The sequence below is a fragment of the Gorilla gorilla genome, chromosome 22 (assembly GCF_029281585.2).
Source record: "Gorilla gorilla gorilla isolate KB3781 chromosome 22, NHGRI_mGorGor1-v2.1_pri, whole genome shotgun sequence".
Classification (NCBI taxonomy): Eukaryota; Metazoa; Chordata; class Mammalia; order Primates; family Hominidae; genus Gorilla; species Gorilla gorilla.
This window is the reverse complement of record NC_073246.2, coordinates 38,039,694-38,064,050: the sequence shown is the minus strand read 5'-3', so window position 1 is coordinate 38,064,050 and position 24,357 is coordinate 38,039,694. Positions and strand designations below refer to the sequence as shown.

General features: G+C 47.2%; 2 protein-coding genes, 1 long non-coding RNA gene and 1 pseudogene across 3 annotated transcripts; 1 reads left to right on the top strand and 3 right to left on the bottom strand.

Moving 5' to 3' along the window:
* Positions 1-8,595: 8,595 nt before the first annotated feature.
* On the bottom strand, positions 8,596-20,077 carry CBR3 (carbonyl reductase 3). The gene is made up of 3 exons (XM_004062756.5): positions 19,477-20,077; positions 16,864-16,971; positions 8,596-9,090 (listed from the first exon to the last, which is right to left on the bottom strand). Exons 1-3 carry the CDS (start codon positions 19,763-19,765, stop codon positions 8,654-8,656), a joined length of 834 nt encoding a protein of 277 aa, XP_004062804.3. The 5' UTR covers positions 19,766-20,077; the 3' UTR covers positions 8,596-8,653.
* On the top strand, positions 8,800-13,430 carry LOC115931839 (uncharacterized). Its single transcript, XR_004068277.3, has 2 exons — positions 8,800-8,910; positions 12,895-13,430. It is a non-coding gene; the product is annotated as an uncharacterized lncRNA (long non-coding RNA).
* A 774-nt stretch (positions 20,078-20,851) lies between the features above and the next one.
* LOC101129071 (small ribosomal subunit protein uS4-like) lies at positions 20,852-21,472 on the bottom strand (annotated as a pseudogene).
* A 463-nt stretch (positions 21,473-21,935) lies between these two features.
* On the bottom strand, positions 21,936-23,663 carry LOC101129444 (protein MEMO1). Its single transcript, XM_004062758.5, has one exon. The coding sequence runs from the start codon at positions 23,444-23,446 to the stop codon at positions 22,622-22,624; it is 825 nt and encodes a 274-aa protein (XP_004062806.3). The 5' UTR covers positions 23,447-23,663; the 3' UTR covers positions 21,936-22,621.
* Positions 23,664-24,357: the final 694 nt, after the last annotated feature.

Sequence of the window (24,357 nt, the reverse complement as noted above, 5' to 3'; positions counted from 1 at the left end):
ATGAGAATATGATAAACTGGTTTTACAAAAGCAGCAAACAAAACCAGCAAAAACCAAAAAACAACAAAAAAAACCAAGAAGATGGCAAGCAGGTGAGTTTTTTTTTTTTTTAGGTTCTTCAAATCCTAGTCACACTCAACACTGCACTGAACAGAGATGAAAGAACTGCTTTACACTTAACATTGAAAAAAGAACTAGTCTGTTTGTGCCAAAGCCACCATGCACATACAATCTGTGCCTTGTATTCATATACCACCTATCTGTAAAGGACTCCAGGTGTGTGTGCGTGTGGGGGGAGTTAATTTAATTTTGACAAATTCATTTGTAAATCATCATTTAAAAAACTCAATTTATAATTGACAGTATACTGTCAATTACTGTATACTGTATGCAATATACTGATACTGACAGGATTGACAGTAAATGTACAACGTTGAGATTTGAGTATTCTGGCCGAGCGCAGTGGCTCACGCCTGTAATCCCAGCACTTTGGGAGGCCGAGGCAGGTGGATCACCTGAGGTCAGGAGTTCGAAACCAGCCCGACCAATATAGTGAAACCCTGTCTCTACTAAAAATACAAAAATTAGCTGGGTGTAGTGGTGTGCACCTGTAGTCCCAGCTACTGGAGAGGCTGAGACAGGAGGATTGCTTGAACCTGGGAGACAGAGGTTGCAGTGAGCCTTGATCACACCACTGCACTCCAGCCTGAGTGACAGAGTGAGACTCCATCTCAAAAAAAAAAAAAATTGCATATTCTGACAAGAAATATGTTTTCTTGGATCAAGTTGTCTTGTCACACTTAAAAGTCTACTTAGCTACTTTCATCAGTTTAAGACATGCAGAAACGGCCAGGGTCCTTTCATAATAATACTCAAACCAAGTAAAGCATTTCAACTTTAATTTAAACCCAAACTTTAATCCTTACCCCTCTTGACAGTAAAGAAGGCATTATAAATTAGAACCCACTGCATTATCTGGCTCAGGCTGATGCAGCCAGTAGAGAGATTGGCCAAGTAAATTCATTCTTAGTTTTGATATGCAGATATTGGTGACCCTCTAAGCCAGTGTCTTCTTTTTTCTTTCTTTTTTTTTTTTTTGAGATGGAGTCTAGCTCTGTTGCCCAGGCTGGAGTGCAGTGGTGTGATCTTGGCTCACTACAACCTCCGCCTCCCAGGTTCAAGCGATTCTTCTGCCTCAGCCTCCTGAGTAGCTGGGATTACAGGTGTGCGCCACCCCGCCCAGCTAATTTTTGTATTTTTAGTAGAGATGGGGTTTCACCATGTTGGTCAGGCTGGTCTTGAACTCTTGACCTCAAGTGATCTGCCAGCCTCGGCCTCCGAAATTGCTGGGATTACAGGCGTGAGCCACCGCACCAGGCCTAAGCCAATGTCTTCTATAAACTAACTTCTACTCCACCCATCTTGATAATAACCACTGTTCTCTGTTGGCTCCTTTCCCAAAACATCCATTCCCTTTGCCCTCCCCGTGTTCTTACTGGAGAAGTCCTGTGCAGTTTCTGTACTTGATACCGCATCCACTTTGCAGCTGACTTGAAATAACAACTAAACCTTTGTCATTGACACCTGTTTCGTCTCCACACTGCATCCTTCTTCAGATTCTTGGTCTGTGACAATCCTTGTTGCTGTTCAGTAGGTGAAGGCAAAGTCAAAGGGTTGAGTCTAAAGCTGATATTGTATGTGGGTGTACCACACATGCAACAGTCTAGAAAAATCTATCACAAGGCTGGGTCTGGTGGCTCATGCCTGTAATCCCAGCTACTCGGGAGGCTGAGGCAGGAGAATCGTTTGAACCCAGGAGGGGGAGGTTGCAGTGAGCCAAGATGGCGCCACTGCACTCCAGCCTGGGCAACAAGAGTGAAACTCCATTTCAAAAAAAGAAAAATGTATCACAGAAAAGCTGATGTGGAAAGAACCACTGGCTCCCTCTCGTGTCTAAAAAAACACATTGTATTAGCCAGGTGTGATGGCATGCACCTGTACTCCCAGGTACTTGGGAGGCTGAGGCAGGAGGATCACTTGAACCCGGGAGTTGGAGGTTGCAGTGAGCTGAGATCACATCACTGCACTCCATCCTGGGCAACAGAGTAAGACTCTGTCTCAGAAAAAAACAAAAACAATATAAAACAAACAACACATTGTATGAGATAATCCATTTAAAATATGCTGCATTGAAACCATGCTTCATTTCTCTATGGAAAAGTTCACATATAGGCTAACTTGGGGATCTGTTAATAATAACCATATGACTTATACTTTAAGCATAATCTAATTTACACTTAATGTATCATCTCCCTTAGTTTTTACACCAAGAGAGTTACTACTCTGTAGACTCATCAGTGAAGCTGGACCTGCCAAGCACTGGAGACCACAGGACTTTGTAATCAGTCCTAGATATGATCCTGGCTTTAGCTCTGAGATCTTGGGCAAGTTAATTAACCTCTCCAAACCTTTATTTCTTCGTTCGAAATATGACAAATATGACGTTGATTCCTACCTTAAGGGATGCAGTGGTTTCAATGCGTCCCCTAAAGTCATGTGTTAGAAACATAATCCCCAAGGCAACAGTGTTGCAAAGTGGAACCTTTAAGATCATGAGTGAAGACTCTGCCCTCATAAATGGATTAATACCTTTATCAGGGGAGTGGATTCCTGATAGAAGGATGAGTTTAGTTTGCACCTTGTGAGCATTCTCTTGCCCTTCTGCCTTCTGCCATGGTAGAACACACAAGCAGGCCCTTGCCAGATGCTAGTGCCATGCTTTTGGACTTCCCAGCCTCCAGAATTGTGAGAAATAAACTTACATTTTTTTTTTTTTTTTGAGACAAGTGACAGAGTCTCACTCTGTTGCTTAGGCTGGAGTGAAGTGGCATGATCATAGCTCACTGCAGCCATAAACTCCTGGGCACAAGTGATACTCCCACCTCAACTTACCAAGTAGGTAGAACTAAAGGTGAGCATGATCACACTTGGTCAATTTTTATTTTTTGTAGAGATAGGGTTTCTCTATGTTGCCCAGGCTGGCATTGAACTCCTGGCCTTAAGTGATGCTCCCACTTTGGCTTCCCAAAGTTATAGGATTATTGGCATGAGCTACTGTGCACAGGCAAATTTACTTTCTTTATAAATTACCTAGTTTGCGATATTCCATTATAGTAACACAAAATGAACTAAGGCAAAAGACTATAGTCAGAATTACCTAAAACCATGTTGGGAAAGCATTAAGCAGGACATATGGTCTAATTTGCCATAGGTTCTCAATTCATGATTTTTTTCTCCTTTTGATTCCAAGCCCAATTGTTTTTTTTCCTACAGCATAGGGTGAACCCCCAACATCGGAGACAGGTCTCAGTTAATTTAGAAAGTTTATTTTGCCAAGGTTGAGGATGGGCAACCATGACACAGCCTCAGGAGGTTCTGACAACTTGTGCCCAAGGTGGTCAGGGCACAGCTTGGTTTTATACATTTTAGGGAGACATGAGACATCAATCAATATGTGTAAGATGTACATTGGGTCAATCCAGAAAGGTGGGACAGCTCCAGGTGAAGGCAGGACAGCTGGAAGCCTGGAGGGGACTTCCAGGTCATAGGTAGGTAAGAGAAAAATGGTTGTGTTCTTTTGACTTTCTGATGAGCCTCTCCAAATGAGGCAATCAGATATGCATTTATCTCAGTGAGCAGAGTGGTGACTTTGAATAGAATGGAAGGCAAGTTTGCCCTAAGCAGTTCCCAGCTTAACTCTTCCCTTTAGCTTAGTGATTTTGGGGCCCCAAGATTTATTTTCCTTTCACAATACTATAAAACATGTTAATGCACTTCTATTAGTTAGGTTCCTTTTGATTGCAAGCAACAACTACCCAATTCAATATAGCTTATGAAAAAGAAAATATATTTTAAGGATACAAGGATATCTTGGAGCATCTCTGAGAATTCAAAATTTCAGGAATGATCTGAGGACAGGGAAGGGAGTTTCTCTTTGGGCCACTTCTTTTCTTTTTTTTTTCTTTTTTCTTCCCCCAAGACAGGGTCTCACTTTGTCATCCAGGCTGGAGTGTACTGATACAAACACGGCTCACTGTAAACACCTCCCAGGCTCAAGCAATCCTCCTGCCCCAGCTCCCCAAGTAGCTGGGACTACAGGCATGTACTGCCATACCTGGCTAATTTTTGTATTATTTTGTAGAGACAGGGTACCACCATGTTACCCAGGCTGTTCTCAAACTCATGAGCGCAAGCCATCCACCTGCCTTGATCTCCCAAAGTGCTGGGATTGTGCTGGCAGGAGCCACCACACCTGGCTTAAATGCTCCTCTTGATGGTTGGCCTCCTTCTCTGGCAATGGCTGGCTCCCTCTGCTCCTCAGGCACAGGGGGTGGGATGCACAGTAACAACCCTGATCCAATCCAACTGGTTCTTTTTAGAGGAAAAACCTATAGCTGGAGCAGTCAACAGAGGCAAGGTCACCTTGTGGCAGCTGCAGCTGCAAACATGGGAAGGAAGCAGGGGGCGGGGGAGGGCAGGAGATCATATTTTGGAAGAGGGTGCTGGGCAGACCATCCAATAAGGGCCAATGGCAGCCCTTCTCTAAGAATGAGAAATGTCATTCTGACCAGCAGTTGACAGTTAAGGGTCATCCAAATGAGCTACATGCTTATCCTAAAAGGATTGGCTAGAGACAAAAGAGGAAGTGGGTTACACACTTATCCAAAAAGGATTGGTTAGAGACAAAGAGGAAGAAGAAATAAAAGGGACTGGCTCATTTCTTCATGAACTTCCTGTCTAACTTTGTCAGGCAGAGCCTGAAGTGCTCTGTGGTTCCTGGGCTATTGCCTGGCATTAGCAGGACTGGAGTTTGGCTGCAGAGGGAGGCGAGAGTACAAAAGATACTTGGGAAGCTGATTGAAAGCCATTAAATTGTTTTTAGAGCCAGGAAAGGAGACATTAAAATGTCTTAGGAGCTGTAGCCTGAGATGAATACCATAAGAGCATGTTGGATTTAATCAGTGACATACAAATAGGCTAAAGGAAGTTTTTGTTGTTGTTTTAGGCTTTTTTTTTGAGACAGGGTCTTGTCCTGTCACTCAGGCTGAAGTGCAGTGGCGCAATCATGGCTCACTGCAGCCTTGACCTCCCAGCTTCAAGTGATCCTCCCAACCTCAGCCTCTGAGTAGCTGGGACTACAGGTGTGCACCTCGTCCGCCTAATCTTTTTGAATTTTTGTAGAGAGGGGTCTTGCTATGTTGTCCAGGCTGGTCTCAAACTTCTGGGCTCAAGCAACCTGCCTGCCTTGGCCTCCCAAAATGCTGGGATTACAGGCATGAGCCACTCCACCTGGCCTGAAGATGTTAAATGCAGTCTAGGTGGGATTCAGACTTCCCCCTACCCCAAGTGGATGAAAAAGTGGGTGCAGGCTGTGAGAGTTAAACTGACACTTCGAGGTGCTGCCATTGTAAATGAGAGAGTTAAGAAAAACAAATAGCTACATACTGTGATGAACCAGAAATAACCAGGTCATCCTGTGCAGTTCAGTTCCCCCAAATAACAGAAACTTGAGCATTCCCATACTTTACTGATTCCCTAAGGAAAAACAGCATTATCTCTTATGACTGCAGTGCTTACCTATGTCAGGGGATATGATGTGACATTTGTGGGTTTGATAATCAAGTGACAACATTTCTAATTTCACACAGTGAGCAGCCTATCATAAACTTGGTAACCTTGGCAAATTTGTAGTTATTTCCCTTTGGTTTTTTTCCATCGTTCAATGGATTCGTTTTCTTTTTAAGTAGAGACAGGGTCTGGCTGTGTCACCCAGAATGCTGCAGTGCAGTGGTACGACCATAGCTCACTGCAGCCTTGAACTCCTGGGTTCAAGTGATCCTCCCATCTTAGCCTACCAAGTAGCTAGGACTACAGGTGTGTGCCACCATGTCTGGCTAATTTTTGTTTGATTTGTTTGCAGACATGGAGGCCTGCTGTGTTGCCCAGGCTGGTTTCAAACACCTGACCTCAGGTGATCCTCCTGCCTCAGCCTCCCAAAGTGCTGAGATCAGAGACTTGAGCCACTGTGGCCAGCCAGAATTTAAATTACACTGAATTTTTTTGTTTGATTAGCCATTCTTGCCGAAGCCTTGACACTCTTGCAAACCTTTGCAAGTACATTTCTTCTATTTCAGAAGACTCCTTGGTCTCCAAGACTTTTTTCTACAAGGTGTAACCAGAAGCCAGGAGGCCTGTTGCAAAACCAATCCCATTTGAAAGCAGAGAATATGAACTCACCTATTGTCATAATGATTATAAAAGAGGCTGTGGCTCACTCCTGTAATCCCAGCACTTTGGAAGGCCAAGGCAGGCAGATCACCTGAGGTCAGGAGTTCAAGACCAGCCTGGCCTACATGGCGAAACCCCATCTCTACTAAAAATACAAAAATTAGCCAGGCATGGTGGTGCACGCCTGTAATCCCAGCCACTCTACTCAGGAGGCTGAGGCAGGAGAATTGCTTGAACCTGGGAGGTGGAGGCTGCAGTGAGCCAAGACGGCACCACTGCACTCCAGCCAGGTGACAGAGCGAGACTCTGTCTGAAAAAAAAAAAAAAAATTATGAAAGAGGGTGGGTGCGGTGGCTCATGCCTGGAATCCCAGCGTTTTGAGAGGCGAAGGAGCGAGGACCGCTTTAGTCCAGGAGTGCTAGACCAGCCTGGGCAACGTAGTGAGACCCTGTCTCTACCAAAAATTAAATTATTTGGGCATGATGGCACACGCCTGTAGTCCCAGCTACTTAAGAGGCTGAGGTGGGAGGATCACTTGAGGTTTTAGTCATGGAAGTCTCTTGCCCTGGAGGTCGAGGCTGCAGTAACCCATGATCGTGCCACTGCACTCTAGCCTGGGCAACAAAGCAAGACCCTGTCTCAAATTAAAAAAAAAAAAAAAAAAAAAAAAAAGCTTAGGGAGTTACTGAAGAATCACCCTGAGCTGTAGTTCACAGGGGGTGTGCATAGGTTAAGGAGAAGACATCTGCATGTGTTTCAGTAAAGAGATAAAGTTGCGGTGGCTGGGCAACCTTGTAAACATTCTGGGAAGGAATGCAGAATGCCAAACCCAGCTGAAAAATCTAGAAGAAATCATGTCCCAGTTAAAGAAGATATTCCTCCTGAGTCCTTCAAGCTCTACTACTTTGTAAGTATAAGAACCAGCTGGGTGTGGTGGCTCATGCTTGTAATCCCAGCACTTTGTGAGGCTGGGGTGGGCGGATCACTTGAGGCCAGGAGTTTGAGACCAGCCTGGCCAACATGGTGAAACCCCATCTCTACTAAAAATACAAAATATTAGCCGGGCATGGTGGCGGGCGCCTGTAGTCCCAGCTACTTGGGAGGCTGAGGCAGAAGAATTGCTTGAACCCAGGAGGCAGAGGTTGCAGTGAGCTGAGATTGTGCCACTGCACTCCAGCCTGGGCGACAGAGTGAGACTGTGTCTCAAACAAAAAAAAAGTAAAACAACCAATAAAAATATACTCAAAACAGAATGAGATGCAAAGAAAGCTTGCAGAGCTAAGGAAATAGAGGATAAAGCATCACCCTTACAGAATCAAAAAACTGGAAACAGCAAGGAACAGCTGGAAAATGGCTCCATAGTTCTAAAACCACTTGCTACGCCAGTGGTTCTAAGTGCAGTCCCAGCACCAGCAGTGTCAGCACCACCTGAGAACTTGTTAGAAATGAAGTGAATTGGTGTGGGGAAGGGAACCAGCAATCTGGCTTAATCAGCCCTTCAGGTGGTCCCGATGCCCACTAAAATTTGAGACTATGTTCTTCTCCCTCTCAGGCTGAAGAGTTGGGCATAGCAATGTTGTTCAGCTCCAGATTCCAGAACTAGACACGTTTCTCCCAGGGAGATTCTTATGAACATTCCTTTTCAAGAACAGAAAGAGGCCGGGCGCGGTGGCTCATGCCTGTAATCCCAGCACTTTGGGAGGCTGAGGCGGGTGGATCACCTGAGGTCAGGAGTTCGAGACCAGCCTGACCAACATAGAGAAACCCCATCTCTACTAAAAATACAAAATTAGCCAGGTGTGGTGGCACATGCCTGTAATCCCAGCTGCTCGGGAGGCTGAGGCAGGAAAATCATTTGAACCTGGGAGGCGGAGGTTGCGGTGAGCCAAGATCATGCCATTGTACTCCAGCCTGGGCAACAAGAGCAAAACTCCATCTCAAAAAAAAAAAAAAAAAAAAAAAGAGAGAGAAAAGAAAAAGAAAAAAAGGCCGGGTTCGGTGGCTTATGCCTGAAATCCCAGAACTTTGGGAGGCCGAGGTGGGCAGATCACCTGAGGTCAGGAGTTCGAGACCAGCCTGGCCAACATGGTGAAATCCCATCTCTACTAAAAATACAAAATATTAGCCGGGCATGATGGCAGATGCCTGGTAATCCCAGCTACTCAGGAGGCTGAGGCAGGAGAACAGCTTGAACCCAGGAGGCAGAGGTTGCAGTGAGCTGAGATCATGCCACTGCACTCCAGCCTGGGCGACAAGAGCGAGACTCCGTCTCAAAAAAAAAAGAACAGAAATAATCAAACCACAGCATCAATTCATTCATTCATTCCACCAACATTTATTAAGCAGCAAGCTCCGAAGCAGACGTTTACCAGTTTTGCACAACTTTGTCATGGACCAGCTGGCCTTGTGGCTCAGTGGCATCTGGAGGCAAGAGGGCCAAGTAGACAGGGGTCTCAGCCCCCTCCTCCACAGTCCTGATGCTGTCTTTCCCATCCATGTCTGTCTTCACTGGTCCTGGGCAGCACGCATTCACCAGAATCCTGTCAGCTTTCCTCTTCTCATCCAGACGCCTGGCCAGGATCCTCGATAAGACCGTGACCCCCAACTTGGACACCCCATAAGGTGAGTTGGGCCAGCCTTCCCTCTCATGCACCTCATTTTTTGTGTCCTCCACAAACTTTTTCATGAGATCCACCAGGTCTCCCTCTGTGAGTGTCTCACTGTGGAACCTTTCCTGCAGATCTTCACTGCAGTTCTCAAAAGCCCTTAAACACTGTAAACTACTGATGTTCACCACTCTCCCTGAAACAGAATGATAAATATATGAAAGCATATCACAGAGATACAACCACTGGTTGAACATGCCAAACATATAATTGAGTCTTGGTGCAGGTTGTTTTTTTTTGTTTGTTTTTGTTTTTTTTTTTTTTTGAGACAGAGTCTCGCCTTGCCCAGGCTAGAGTGCAGTGGTGCCATCTCGGCCCACTGCAAACTCCGCCTCCCGGGTTCAAGCAATTCTCCTGCCTCAGCCTCCCGAGTAGCTGGAATTACAGGTGTGAGCCACCACATCTGGCTAATTTTTGTATTTTTAGTAGAGACAGGGTCTCACCATGTTGGCCAGGCTGGTCTTGAACTCCTGACCTCAAGTGATCCGCCTGCCTCAGCTTCCCAAAGTGCTGAGATTACAGGTGTGAGCCACCACACCTGGCCATTGTGCAGGTTTAATTGCTGATTAAAAACAAAAAAGTGGCTGGACGCTGTGGCTTATACCTGTAATCCCAGCACTTTGGGAGGCTGAGAGGAGTGGATCACTTGAACCCAGGAGTTCAAGACCAGCCTGGGCAACATGGCAAAACTCTGTTTCTACTAACAATAGAAAAATTAGCTGGGTGTGGTGGCGTGTGCCTGTGGTCTCAGCTACTCAGGAAGCTGAGGTAAGAAGATCACCTGAATCCAGGAAGTAGAGACTGCAGTGAGCCATGATCACACCACTACACTCCACTCCACTCCAGCCTGGGTGACATGAATGAGACCCTTTCTCAAAAAGTAATAATCAAATTTAAAAAAAAAATTAAAAATGTGACTATAGAAGGCATAAAACCTATGCATCCATGGGCTTTAATATTTTTTGGCCCTATTCTCCCAAGGGGAAGAACACACCTCCATCAGTGAGAGGGGCTGTCTTTCTCAGGGATTCTCTGAGAGATGGGTGAAGTAGTAAATTTGTAGATTCCCCAGGCAGTTTTATTTTTATTTTTACTTAAATTTATTTATTTATTTTTTAAGATGCAGTCTTGCTCTATCACGCAGGCTGGAGTGCAGTGGCACAATCTTGGCTCACTGCAACCTCCGACTTCCGGGTTTAAGCAATTCTCCTGCATCAGCCTCCCAAGTAGCTGGGACTACAGGTACCCACCACCACGCCCAGCTAATTTTTGTAATTTTAGTAGAGACGGGGTTTTGCCATGTTGGCCAGGCTGGTATTGGACTCCTGACCTGAAGTGATCTGCCCACCTCGGCCTCCCAAAGTGCTGGAATTACAGGCTTGAGCCACTACACCCAGCCTAAAATATTTTTATTTTGTTTTGTGAGACAGTCTTGTTTTGTCGCCTAGGCTGCAGCGCAGTGGCACAATCTCGGCTCACTGCAACCTCCGCCTCCCAGGATCAAGTGATTCTACTGCTTCAGCCTCCCAAGTAGCTGGGATGAAGGTGTGTGCCACCATGCCCAGCTAATTTTTGTATTTTTTTAGTAGAGATGAGGTTTCACCATGTTGGCCATACTGGGCTTGAACTCCTGACCTCAAGAGATCCACCCGCTTTGGCCTCCCAAAGTGCTAGGATTACAGGTGTGAGCTACCGTGTGCCCAGCCCGCTGGCAGTTTTATAAAACCGCTCCTCCCCAGCATACACACTCCAAGTACTTATAAACCTGCTTTCCGAGGGACAGTGCTCTCACCCTAAGGACTAAAGCTCTCAATTTCCTAGGCACACCCAATTTCCTAGGACAGTGGGCAGCCACCCCAATTCCTTAGTGCCACAACCAGCAGTAAGGAATCCCTGGGGATGACTCTGTCTGTCCTTCATTATGGACACTTCACGTGTGGAATGGGCTGTTTTTCCATCCTGGTTTTTATTTCATTACTTTTTTTTTTTTTTTTGAGACAGAATCTCACTCTGCCACCCAAGCTGGAGTGCAGTGGCATGATCTCGGCTCACTGTAGCCTCCACTTCCCAGACTCAAGTGATCCTCCTGTCTCAGCCCTACAAATAGCTGGGCCCACAGGCACACACCACTGCACTCAGATAATTTTTGTATTTTTCGTAGAAACAGGGTTTCTCTATGTTGGCTGGGCTGGTCGGTCGCAAACTCCTGAGCTCAGGAGATCTGCCTGCCTCGGCCTCCCAAAGTGCTAGGATTATAGGCGTGAGCCACTGCATCCGGCCTGATTTCATTACTTTTTAGTCCCTATTTGATAATATTAATATTCATTAAATTATGAATTAATATTCATGTTGATCATAATTCACAGCTACTAAAGAGACAATTGTGCCCATAGAAACAAATATGTAGGCCAAAAATTTTACAACAATTTGAAGTACTGGTGGAAATCCAAAAACCAGTAAATGTGTTAATTTACACATTTCATCAGCATCAAACCCCACTAATTTTAGTGAGTTCTTTTATTATATATTATTCTGAATGCATATTCTCTGTGTCCAATAAGGTCTTTTTTTTTTTCTTTGAGATGAGTCTTGCTCTGTCGTCCAGGCTGGAGTGCAGTGGCGCGATCTCAGCTCACTGCAACCTCCATCTCTCGGGTTTAAGTGATTCTCCTGCCTCAGCCTCCCAAGTAGCTGGGATTACAGGTGTGCACCACCACGCCCAGCTAATTTTTGTATTTTTAGTAGAGATGGGGTTTCACCATGTTGGCCAGGCTGGTCTCAAACTCCTGACCTCAGGTGCTCTGCCTTCCTCGGCCTCCCAAAGTGCTGGGGTTGCAGGCATGAGCCACCGCACCCGGCCGGATCTGTAGATTTTATTTCATTTTCTGAATGGCATTTCCCACAGGTTCCCATTGCAGGGGAGCTGCACATTCTTGTGGACCCCAATCCCACAAGAGATACCCTCACTCTGTCCTTGGAAACTATCACCTCACTCATCCCCCCAGGTACCTAGTACTATTCAGTATTTCTTTCCTTCCTTCTCTCTCTCACTTTCAAAGATGAAGTGTATGTATATATTTCTTTCCTAACTGTTACAGAGAAGTTGCAAGAATAGTTCGATAAATACCCATCACCTAAGTTCACTAATTGTTAACATTTTGCTATGTTTGCTTTTTCCTTCTCTGTCCCTTTTTCTCTCCAAGTTGCTGATATCATAAACCTTCATCTTAAACACTTTAGTATTATATATGGTAACAAGGGCATTCCCCTACATTACTACAGTTATGACCACATGCCAGGCATTTATCATTATACAACACTATTATCTAAAATACAGCCCATATTCAAATGTGTCCAAATTGTCCCAGTAATGTTCTTTTACAGTTTTTGTTTGCTTTAATCCAGGGTCCAAAGTAGGATCAGGGATTGCTTTTTTTTTTTTTTTTTTTTTGAGATGGAGTCTCGCTCTGTCACCTAGGCTGGAGTGCAGTGGCGTGATCTCGGCTCACTGCAAGCTCCACCTCCCGGGTTCATGCCATTCTCCTGCCTCAGTCTCCCAAGTAGCTGGGACTACAGGCGCCCGCCACCATGCCTGGCTAATTTCTTGTATTTTTAGTAGAGACGGGGTTTCACCGCATTAGCGAGGATAGTCTCAATCTCCTGACTTCATGATCCGCCCGCCTTGGTCTCCCAAAGTGCTTGGGATTACAGGCGTGAGTCACCGCGCCTGGCCCATGGATTGCATTTAATTGTCACATCTCTTTCATATATTTTAATGTAAGGTAGTTGGCAATTACTTTTTTGAAGACTGTAGACCATTATTTTGTAGTATTTCTCTCAAAGTGAATTGGTCTGATTTTCTCATGATGAGAGTCACATCAGTATTTTGGCCAGGAATACTACATCAGTGATGTTGTGTTCTTCATTGCTTTCTAAACAGCTTTGTTCTCAGAAACTTGGCGGCTACAAGGAATTAAATGTAAACGGGAAAGGAAGAAAGAAAAACACAGATCATAGAAGCTGTGCCTTCGAGGAAATAAATCCTCTTAAGGGGAGGAGGTGTCCTCTTTGATCTGAGGGCACACCTCTGGGAGAGAGGCCAGAGGCTGACAGTCAGCCTCGTCAGCCAGATGCGTCATCAGCCCTGGGAAGGGCTGCACCCACACTACCCTCCACTGAGGTCCAGGTGGCCCCACCGGTCCCGAAACACCTGCTGCCTTACTCTAGAAAGAGTAGGCAAGTTGCGCCCTCTAGTGGCTTAGTAGTTGCTTGGCCTATTTACTCAGAACCTTGAACAAATAAGCAAGTCAAATACAGATGGTCCCTGCCCCCTGATGGTTCCACTTAGGACTTACTGACTTCACTGATGGACGAGGAAGCGATATGCATTCTGCAGAATCTGTACTTGGAGGCCCCATACAACCATTCTGCATTTCACTTTCAGTACAGATTCAATAAATTACATAAGATACTCAACATTTTATGATAAAATAGGCTTTGTGTTAGATGACTTTGCCAGACTATAGGCTAATGTAAGCGTTCAAAGCACCTTGAAGCTAGACAAGGCTGACCTATGGTGTTTGGTAGGTCAGATGCATTAAATGCATTTTTTTTTTTTTTTTTTGAGACAAGGACTTGCTCTGTCGCCCAGGCTAGAGTACAGTGGCACAATCATAGCTCACTGCAGCCTCAACCTCCTGGGCCCAAGCGATCCTCCCACCTCAGTCTCTCGAGAAGCTGGAACATGCCACTATGCCCAGCTAATTTTTAATTTTCATTTTTTGTGTAGAGATGGGGTCTCCATATGTTGCTCAGGATTAAGTCCATTCTTATGATATTTTCTTTTCTTTCTTTCTTTCTTTTTTTTTTTGAGATGGAGTGTGGCTCTGTCGCCCAGGCTGGAGTGCAGTGGCGCGATCTGGGCTCACTGCAAGTTCCACCTCCTGGGTTCACGCCATTCTCCTGCCTCAGCCTCCCGAGTAGCTGGGACTACAGGTGCCCACTACCATGCCTGGCTAATTTTTTTGTATTTTTAGTAGAGATGGGGTTTCACCGTGTTAGCCAGGATGGTCTCGATCTCCTGACCTTGTGATCTGCCTGCCTCGGCCTCCCAAAGTGCTGGGATTACAGGTGTGAGCCACTGCGCCCGGCCACAAAAACTTCTTAACCTAAAAAGGTGAATGGTGAGAATTGCACTTGTACTCTTGTACTTGCTCAGTTTTTTAGTGGGATGGGATCGGAGAAAGCCTGCAGGGAGAACTGCAGTTGCTCTGAAAGGGGATGGAGTTTTAAAGGTGTCTTAATACCTTGCAGCTCTCAAGTTCCCATTCAAAAATTTATCGGGAGAAAACTTCCCAACACTGGGTAAAAGACATCCCTATAATGGCTGCGTCCCTATATAGCCACAAAAAAGATAAAAGCTTTCTGACCAAACCTGGAAAGAGCCCCAGACACAAGGAGTAAAAAAAGCAAAGTGGCAAACATTGTATGAAATGTTACCTTTTGTGTAAAAAGGAGAGTTTTTAAAATGTGCGTTTATATTGGCTCAGATTTGCATTTAGAAACTCCATCCCCTTTCAAAGCACCTGCAGTTCTCCCTGCAGGCTTTCTACGATCTCATCCCACTCAGAAACTGATAGAGTACAAGTGCAACTCTCACCATTCACCTTCTTAGGTTAAGAACTTTTTGCGTCTGAGTGCGGTGGCTCAAGCCTGTAATCCTAGCATTTTGGGAGGCCAAGGCAGGTGGATCCCCTGAGGTCAGGAATTCGAGATCAACCTGACCAACATGGTGAACCCTGTCTCTACTAAAAATACAAAAAAATTAGCTGGGCGTGGTGGTGCTCGCCTGTAAACCCAGCTACTTGAGAGGCTGGGGCAGGAGAATCTCTTGTACCTGAGAGGCGGAGGTTGCAGCGAGCTGAGCTCATGCCACTGCACTCCAGTCTGGGTGACGGAGGGAGACTCTGTCTCAGAAAAAAAAAAAAAAAAAAAGGTTTTGCATCCAGAGATAATTTTGTTTGTTTGTTTAAAGTGACGAGGGTCTTGCCATATTTTTCAGCCTGGTCTGAAACTCCTGGGCTCAAGTGATCCTCCTGCCTCAGCCTCCCAAAGTGCTGAGATTGCAGGCATGAGCCACCACACCCGGCCAATAATCCATATTCAAAATGTTAAATTAAGAAAAGCACACTTCTGGCCAGGTGCGGTAGCTCACGCCTGTAATCCCAGCACTTTGGGAGGCTGAGGCAGATGAATCACTTGAGGTCAGGAGTTCGAGACCAGCCTGGCCAACATGGCAAAACCCTGTCTCTACTAAAAATATAAAAATTAGCCGGGCGTAGCGGCACACGCCTGTAGTCCCAGCTACTCAGGAGGCTAAGGCAGGAGAATCCCTTGAACCCAGAAGGTGGAGGTTGCAGTGACCTGAGATCCTGTCACTGCACTCCAGCCTGGGCAACAGAGCGAAACTCTGTCAAAAAAAAAAAAAAAAAAAAGCAAGCACATTTTTAATAAAAACCACAGTTCTAAGAATCCACAGTTAACTTTTTGGGGAAGAAAATCCTCAAGGAAGCAAGCTTCCCTGTCCCCCAGCACAGCTGTCATTTCACACTTCAGATTCTTTGCTAATGGATATCTCCCCCACTAGAGTTTCAGCTCCACCAATGAGATGGTCCCTGTCTATAATGCTCACCATTGCACACCCAGATCCCAGCATAATGCCTGGAATATGGCAGGCACTCCAATGTTTGTAGGAAAAGTATAATAGTAACATTTATTGAATACCTGCAGGTATAGGCAAGATATTTCCTAATAAAGAAAATTTCTCATTCGGGCATGGTGGCTCACACCTGTAATCCCAGCATTTTGGGAGGCAGAGGTGGGTGGATCACTTGAGGTCAGGAGTTTGAGACCAGCCTGGCCAACATAGTGAAATCCCATCCCTACTAAAAATACAAAATGAGCTGGGCATGGTGGTGCACACCTGTAATCCCAGCTACTCCAGAGGCTGAGACAGGAGAGTCGCTTGAACCTGGGAGGCGGAGACTACAGTGAGCCGAAATTGTGCCACTGTACTCTAGCCTGGATGACAGAGCGAGACTCTGTCTCAAAAAAAAAAAAAAAGAAAAAAAAAGAAAATTTCTTTTGGGTTTTCTGAATCAACTTGAGAAAGTTTGGTACAAGAAGAAAGGAATATAGGAAAAGTCATAATGCTAAAACAGATACCAAGGTCCAGAGATGAGCTAGATGTGGGCCCATCACCTTGGAGGGCTGGAGGACTCATGAGATTGACCAGAGGCAAGCGGCCTTTGGGGACTCACAGCATTCTATCATTCTAGGATTGAGTTCATGACATGGATCCCAAAAGCATTGTGATATGTCACATTTATCTTTGGAACTTAAAGCTAAGGCTGGGCATAGTGGCTCACGCCTGTAATTCCAACACTTTGGGAGGCCAAGGTGGGTGGATCACCTGAAGGTCAGGAGTTCAAGACCAGCCTGGCCAACATGGTGAAACCACGTCTCTACTAAAAATATAAAAAATTAGCCGGGTGTGGTGGTGGGTGCCTGTAATCCCAGCTACTCGGGAGGCTGAGGCAGGAGAATTGCTTGACCCCGGGAGGTGGAGATTGCAGTGAGCCAAGATCACACCATTGCACTACAGCCTGCACAACAGGAGCAAAATTTCTTCCCACCACCCACCCCGCCGCCAAACAAAACTAAACTAAACTAAACTAAAATGTTGGAGTGAGAAGCCAAACACTGTGGGAAAATGAAGCAATTTTCTATTTTTCCCACTTCAGAGAAATAGCACCCCTGAGTGATTTCTGCAGGGTAGCCCTGCTCCGGGAAGCCTGTAGCCCACTTCTTACTGAGGGATGCAACCCGACTGTCCACACATTGGGCTTACCATGAGGTTTCATTATCGGCAGTAACTCGTTGCACATGTTTCTAGTGGCAAAAAAATTTGTCTTCAGTGTCATCTCAGCTTTAATGTCAAAGGGCATTGGATCATCACCTTTCAAAAAGAGAAAGAAACAAAAAGAAAGTCATATTTTTTCCCGCTGAAACTCACATGACAAAGTGGATCCTAACTCCTAACAACTAAAGGAAAAACAAGTTAATTTTAAAACAATTTTTAAGAACGAGGTCGGTGATTCTCAAACTTTAGTGTGCATCCAAATCACTTGTAGAGCCTGTTAAAACATAGCTTCCTGGGCCTCACCATTGGAATTTCTGATTGCAAAGGGCTGGAGTAAGGGCTCCAGAATTTGCATTTTCCTTCCTTCCTTCCTTCCTTCCTTCCTTCCTTCCTTCCTTTCTTTCTTTCTTTCTTTCTTTCTTTCTTTCTTTTCTTCCTCCAGAATTTGCATTTTCCTTCCTTCCTTCCTTCCTTCCTTCCTTCCTTCCTTCCTTCCTTCCTTCCTTCCTTCCTTCCTTCCTTCTTTCTTTCTTTCTTTCTTTCTTTCTTTCTTTCTTTCTTTCTTTCTTTCTTTCTTTCTTTCTTTCTTTCTTTCTTTCTTTCTTTTCTTCCTCTGTCACCCAGGCTGGAGTGCAGTGGCGCGATCTCAGCTCACTGCAACCTCCACCTCCTGGGTTCAAGCGATTCTCCTGCCTCAGCCTCTGGAGTAGCTGGGATTACAGGCACATGCCACCACACCCAGCTAATTTTTTTACTTTTTGCAGAGACAGGGTTTCGCCATGTTGGCCAGGCTGGTCCCCAACTCCTGACCTCAAGTGATCCACCCGCCTTGGCTTCCCAAAGTGCTGGGATTACAGGCGTGAGCCATCGCACCTGGCCTGAGTTTGCATTTCTAGGTTCCCAGATGATGTGACAGCTACTGGTCTCTAGCCACACCTTGAGAACACTTGGCTTTGACTACCACTTGTTAAACTTAAAGGTGCATAGGAGGGAGCTGGGGATTCTGTTGAAATGCAGATTTTTTTTTTTTTTTTTTTTTTTTTTGAGGCAGAGTCTTGCTCTGTCGCCCAGGCTGCAGTGCAGGGGTGCAATCTCCTCTTCCTGCAACCTCTGCCTCCTGGGTTCAAGCGATTCTTGTGCCTGAGCCTCCCGTGTAGCTGGGATTACAGGAGTGAGCCACCATGCCCAGCTAATTTTTGTATTTTTAGTAGAGTTGGTGTTTCACCATGTTTCCCAGGCTGGTCTTGAACTCCTGACCTCAGGTTATCTGCCTGCCTCAGCCTCCCAAAGTGCTGGGATTATAGGCGTGAGCCACCGCGCCTAGCGGAAACGCAGATTTTGATTCAGCAGGTGTGGGGCAAGGCGGGAGATTCTGCCTTGCCATGAGCGCCCAGGTTTGCAGCTGCTGGTGGTCCATTCCCCACACCTTGAAAGGCAAGGGGAAGTCCCTCCGCCTGTCTTCCAGGAAGCCGGGTATTTATCCACCAATCTCTCAGCCCGTGGCTGAGGGCTGCGTTAGGGGGTGTTAATCCCCACTCCTGCACCCCAGCTCCCAGAAAGCCGGCAGGCTGAGTTGCCGGTGCGGGTCAAAGAAAGTCTCAGGTCCCCATGCACAACAATGCGGAGTGCCTAGGGCCAAAGGGAGGGGTGGAGACTTCTGCTCCCCCATCCTTCATTTCACTCCCTCTTAGGCTTTTTTTCCCCACTAAGTTGGAGGTGAAGCCGGCCTGTTTATTTCTCCGTAGTAACTTTTTTTTTTTTTTTCATACGGAGTCTCGCTCTGTCGCCCAGCCTGGAGTGCAGTGGCGCGATCTCGGCTCACTGCCTCCCAGGTTCAAGCGTTTCTCCTGCCTCGGCCTCCCAAAGTGCTGGCATTACAGGCGTGAGCCACTGCGCCGTCCTGTAATTTTCTTCAGTAGTAGTTAGAATAAGTAATCTCTTGATCCCCGCCCCTCTCCTTAAGGAAGATGCTTTTAAGACCACACGCACGTATTTTATAACAAACATAAGCTCCCCGGGGAGGGGGGGGGGGGGGGCAGGGAACGAGAAGGCTCGCTTCCTTTTTGCCAGAGCCTATCAAAGCTCTGCATTACACAAATTGTCAAGTCCACCAAGGGCAAGTGCGCGCTAATCCTGTTTTAGCGATTCATTTCCTTTCCCGAGCAAATGCCTCCGGGCATCTGTGAATGCGCCCTTTCAAGGAAAGCGAAAGCCCAAAGCGAGCGGAGACCCTTTCTTTGCAGAGAAAATGTTTCTGGCGTTGGAAGGAAAGCTGATGAACTCTAGCAGGGCGTTGCCCCCTCCCAGGAGGCCAGTTTTCCTGCACGCAGCAGCGGCTGACAGTTCGGGGAGGGCCCCGGGCCGCGCACAGGCCAGCACAGGCCGGCGGGCGGGGCGCGCTGTTTGTCGCCCGGGCCCGCCTGGGGCTCAGCGAATCACGGAAAGCGAAAACCGCCTCGCGGGAGGCGTGGGCTGAGCGCATCCCTAGGGATCGGCGCCACCCTCCTCGGTCACTCAAGTGGACGGGTGGGGAGCCGGCGGCTGGCCGCCCCCGCACCCTCGGAGCGCTCCAGGGGGCCCCAACCCAAGCCCTGCACCTACTCTTGAAGGCGACGGCCGCGTTGTTGACCAGTACATTGAGCCCCCCGTATTCCTTGCGCAGGAAGTCGCGCAGGGCGCGGATGCTCTGCAAGTCGTCGATGTCCAGTTGGTGGAAGCGCGGGCTCAGGCCCTCCGCCTGCAGCTGCTGCACGGCCGCCTGGCCCCGCGCCACGTCCCGCGCGGTGAGCACCACATCCCCAGAGAACTGTCGGCACAGTTCGCGCGCGATGGCCAAGCCGATGCCCCTGTTGGCCCCGGTCACCAGCGCCACGCGGCTGCAGGACGACATGGCTGAGCGGGGCGCGCGGGGCACCTGCGTGGAGGGCGGACCGGGCTTCGGACCACCTGGGGCGCGCCCCGAGGAGCCCAGCTAGTGTCAGTGCCGCCGCGCAGACTAAGTTCTGGGATCCAGTGCTGCGAGTCTTAAAGAAAAAGGCCCCGGCTTCGGTCCCTCCCCTCCGAGGAGGGGCCGTCTGTGCCCTCTGTTCCAACTCCCGGGCCCGCCCCCTGCCCACGCTGCGCCCTTCAGGATCCGGGCTCTGAGCCGCGGGGTGATCTGCGAGGTGTCCGAAGCCAAATCGGACCTTGATGGGTCAGTCGGGGGCTCCAGATTCATGGCAACTGGACTGAAGAAATTATTTTGGGAAAACCCCAAAGTGAGAAAAACAAGTGCTGAGTAATTTTCTTGGGTGTGCCCAGGCTGGAGTGCAGTGCTGCAGTCGTGGCTCACTGTAGCATCAATCTCCTGAGCTCAGGTGATCCTCCCCTTTAGCCTCCCTAGTAGCTGGGACTACAAGTGTGCCACAGTCATGCCTGGATAATTTCTTTTTCTTTTTTTTTTTTTTTGAGACGGAGTTTTGCTCTGTCACCCAGGCTGGAGTGCAGTGGCGCGATCTTGGCTCACTGCAACCTCCGCATCCTGGGTTCCAACGATTCTCCTGCCTCAGGCTCCTGAGTAGCTGGGATTACAGGCGCTGCCACTACGCCCAGCTAATTTTTGTATTTTTAGTAGAGACAGGGTTTCACCATGTTGGCCAGGCTGGTCTCGAACTCCTGACTTCGTGATCCACCTGCCTTGGCCTCCCAAAGTGCTGGGATTACAGGCGTGAGCCACCACACCCGGCCTGCCTGGATAATTTTTTATTTTATTTTATTTTTATTTTTTTTTTAGAGATGGGGGTCTCACTGTGTTGCTCAGACTGGTTGAACTCCTGGGCTACATCGATTCTCCCTCCTTGGACTCTCAAAGTGCTGGTATTACAGGCTTGTGTCACCGTGCCTGGCCTAGTTCTTCTTGAGTGACCTTAATTTCTGTTTTTCACAATTTTATTTTTTTAAATAAAGCATTGATCCTGTTTTATCATTTGGCAGGAAAACTAGACAATCCACCAGCCCAGGAGGGGACAAGCAGGCTTAATCCTCCTCCTCGTCATCTCTGGCTCCAGCCCCACCCTGGCCCTTCCTGGCATTCTTCCTCTTCACGTGGCTGGGGTTGGCCACCCCAATAGGGGAGCAGAGGGAGAAGTCGATGTGCTTCTGGGAATCCAGGCGGACAGTGAAGAACAGGATATTTACCACCTGCTCACGGACACGGATATGACACTGTTGGATCAGCACATGAGCGTGGCGGATGGACTTAGCCAAGCCAAGCTTGAAGACCTGGGTCTGTAGGCATCTCTAAGAAATCATTGATCTTCAGGCCCAGGATGTAATCCAGCTTCATCTTGCCCTCATCCAGCACCCCAGTGCGGACCAGCCACTGCAGCAGGGCAATGCCTTCGAACAGATGCCGTGGGTCCTTCTCATCAAGCGTCAGCAGCTCCCGGGCGGCCTTATGGATCTTGACCAGGGTAAATTTGACCCTCCAGACCTCACATTTGTTCTGGAACCCATACTCACCAATCAGCTTTAGCTTTTGGTCAAGATGAGTTTTCTCGAAGGGTCTCTGCGGGGTCACATAAGTTTGGCGACAAACCCAGCTCTGGGCCGCTGGCATGTTGGCTCCACTTGCCCGTCTATGCCTAAGCGCAGGCCCTGGTCACTGAGAAAGAGCTCAAATTTTTTATGTGTTTCATCTAAGGTGTTGATTCTATTGATACCCTTATCCTTTTAACATGCCCTTATCCTTTTAATGTTGGTAATGATGCTACCTGTCATTTCTGAGACTGGTTTGTGTCTTTCGTGTTTTTTTCTGATCTGTCTGGCTAGAGGTTTATCAGTTGATTTGATTTTCCTCAAACTTCTGGTTACAATGATTCTCTCTCTCTCTCTTTTCCTGATTATATTAATTTCTGTTCTGATCTTTGTTTCCTTTCTTCTGCTTACTGGATTTTATTTGCTCTTTTTCTGGTTTCTTACTGTAAAGGCAGAAGTCATTGATTTGCATTGATTTGAGACTTCTTTTCTAATGTAGGCAGTAAGCGGTGTAAATTCCCTTTTAGTATGACTTTAGTGGCATCTCACATTGATATGTTTTCAATTTCATTCAGTTTATTTTTATTTATTATTTATTTATTTATTTATTTTTTGAGTTGTGTAGCACTTTATTAGCAACTAAAATAGAAGGTATCTGTTGTACAACATGGGTAGTAATTGACTATAACTGGAGATTTATTCTATAGACATAGATATATTCTAATACAGATCATTTATAAATGCAATTTCTTTATTAAAAAGCTTCCACCTTTTTGTTTGTTTGTGTACAATTTGCAAAACTATTCTGAAAGCGGAATATATGTGCACAAATCTGCAAAGAGTGCAAATTTAGGATATGGTAAATGCTTTACAAGTTACTTTCAAAAAACTGTCTGCCACAACTGAGCCTTTACATTGTCATCTTTTTTGATCAAAATATTTTGATGCCAGCCTTCCTTCCACTGCCCTAAACTATAAAGCATTTTTTAATGAGTTGAAATTAAGGAAGGACTACACCTACTAGAAAAAAAGAGAAGAAAGTTCTATTAGTTTCAGGTTTCAGAATCCCCCCAAACCAGGACCAGTATCGTGGTAAAGGCTAGGCTGGGACCCTGGACAGAGTATGAGAATGTGCAGGTGGCATCCCTGAGGATTCAGAGCTTCAGTGGACCGTGAGTGCTCCAGCTGCATAACTCACTGAACTGTCTTGCCAGTTTCTACACTGGCTCGACTAGGCATAATTCAAAAACGAAAAACTCATATTCATTCCATTCTTCTGGAGCTCTGTGATAGCATTTAATAACACCCCAGTGGGATGTCTTCCACATATAGTATTATGGTATTTCTTCAAGTAATTGCTAAAAGATACAGGGTCTAATTGTTCTATAATACTCATACCCATTTTATCTAGATGTTCAATGGATCTATAAATCTCCCCCTGGGATTCATCATAGTAACTGTAACGGAACCTTTGACCCCAATGGCAGAAATCAGAAGAAACCACAAAGAGATTACTAGGATCCGCTAGATATTTACTGAAGAGTTTTCCGAATTCCTGTTCTTTTGACTCACTCAGAGCTCCAACCGGTAAAGGAATAATGGTAAACTCATCCTTATGGCTTTCCATGGCTTTAGCTGTATAAGGCAAATGCATTTCAATGCCGTGTTCATCTTCATCTGTCTGCAGAGACATGCGTCCAAACATTCCTGTCTTCCATAGTTCTCCGTAAATCTTTTGGTCAATAAGAAGGTCATTCAGAGGTGTCCTGTATATATCCACACTGGCAAGTGCACATCGAGAGAGGGGCACATGATGAGAAGGCCCAAGGATGAAAATTCTCCGGGTAATAGACGGATCCACTTGTTTATAAGCATGGGCGGCACAAGACCTACAGTACGCATATCCTGCATGGGGGGCAATAATGGCTCTAGCAGGTCTTTTTGTAGACTGTACTTGTGAAAGCCAACCTTCTAGCTGTGCATTCAGCTGCGGTCCTGAGGCTGTGTACCAGCTCCCGGCGTGACTGGCTTCTCGGCAGACCACTCGGTTGGACATCTTGGTGCCTGTGCCGCCTGTGGTGCACGAGGATGAATGAGGAGGCGGCGGCGGCGGCGGCAGGAGCGGCTCCGCGAGGGGACGAGACACCGCGGGCCCAGCCCAGGAGGAGGCGGCAGCGGGGAGGGGATCAGCCCGGCCCAGGAGGAGGAGGAAGAGGAGGAGGCGGCGGCCCAGGAGGAGGAGATGGCAGCCGGGGCGGTGGCGGCGGCAGCAAGAATCACCACAAACTCCGGCGACCGCCGGAAGATGGGGCCCACGGCGGCCTCACCTAAGCCCGGAAAGCCCTGGCCCCGGCCCCCGGCGTCCCCGCTGCTGCCCAGCCGGGGCTGGTTCAGCCGAGCCGCCCCCACGGCCCCCTCCCCTCCCAGCTGGCCTCCCCGAGCCACCGCGAGTGACCCCACCCCCGTGACTCCGCGCCCGTCCCCGCCGCGGGGCTCCCCGCACCCACCCCCACCCCCACCCCCGGCAGAGCCCTCCAGCCCGGCCGCCTATTTTTATTTTTATTCTTATTTATTTATTTTTTGAGACAGAGTCTTGCTCTATCACTGAGGCTGGAATGTAGTGGTGCCATCTCAGCTCACTGCAGCCTCCACCTCCTGGATTTAAGGGATTCTTGTGCCTCAGCCTCCTGAGTAATTGGGATGCACCCGCCACCAAGCCCAGCTAATTTTTGTATTTTTAGTAGAGATGGGGTTTCACCATGTTGACCAGGCTGGTCTCGAAGTCCTGACCTCAAGCACTCTGCCTGCCTTGGCCTCCCAAAGTGCTGGGATTACAGGCGTGAGCCACTGCCCCTGGCTAGAAGTGTATTTTTTAAGTTTCCAACTTACTTGGGGATTTTTCCGGCTATCTTGCGATTGATTTCTAACTTAAATCCACTGTGGTCAATGAACTCACATTGCACAACT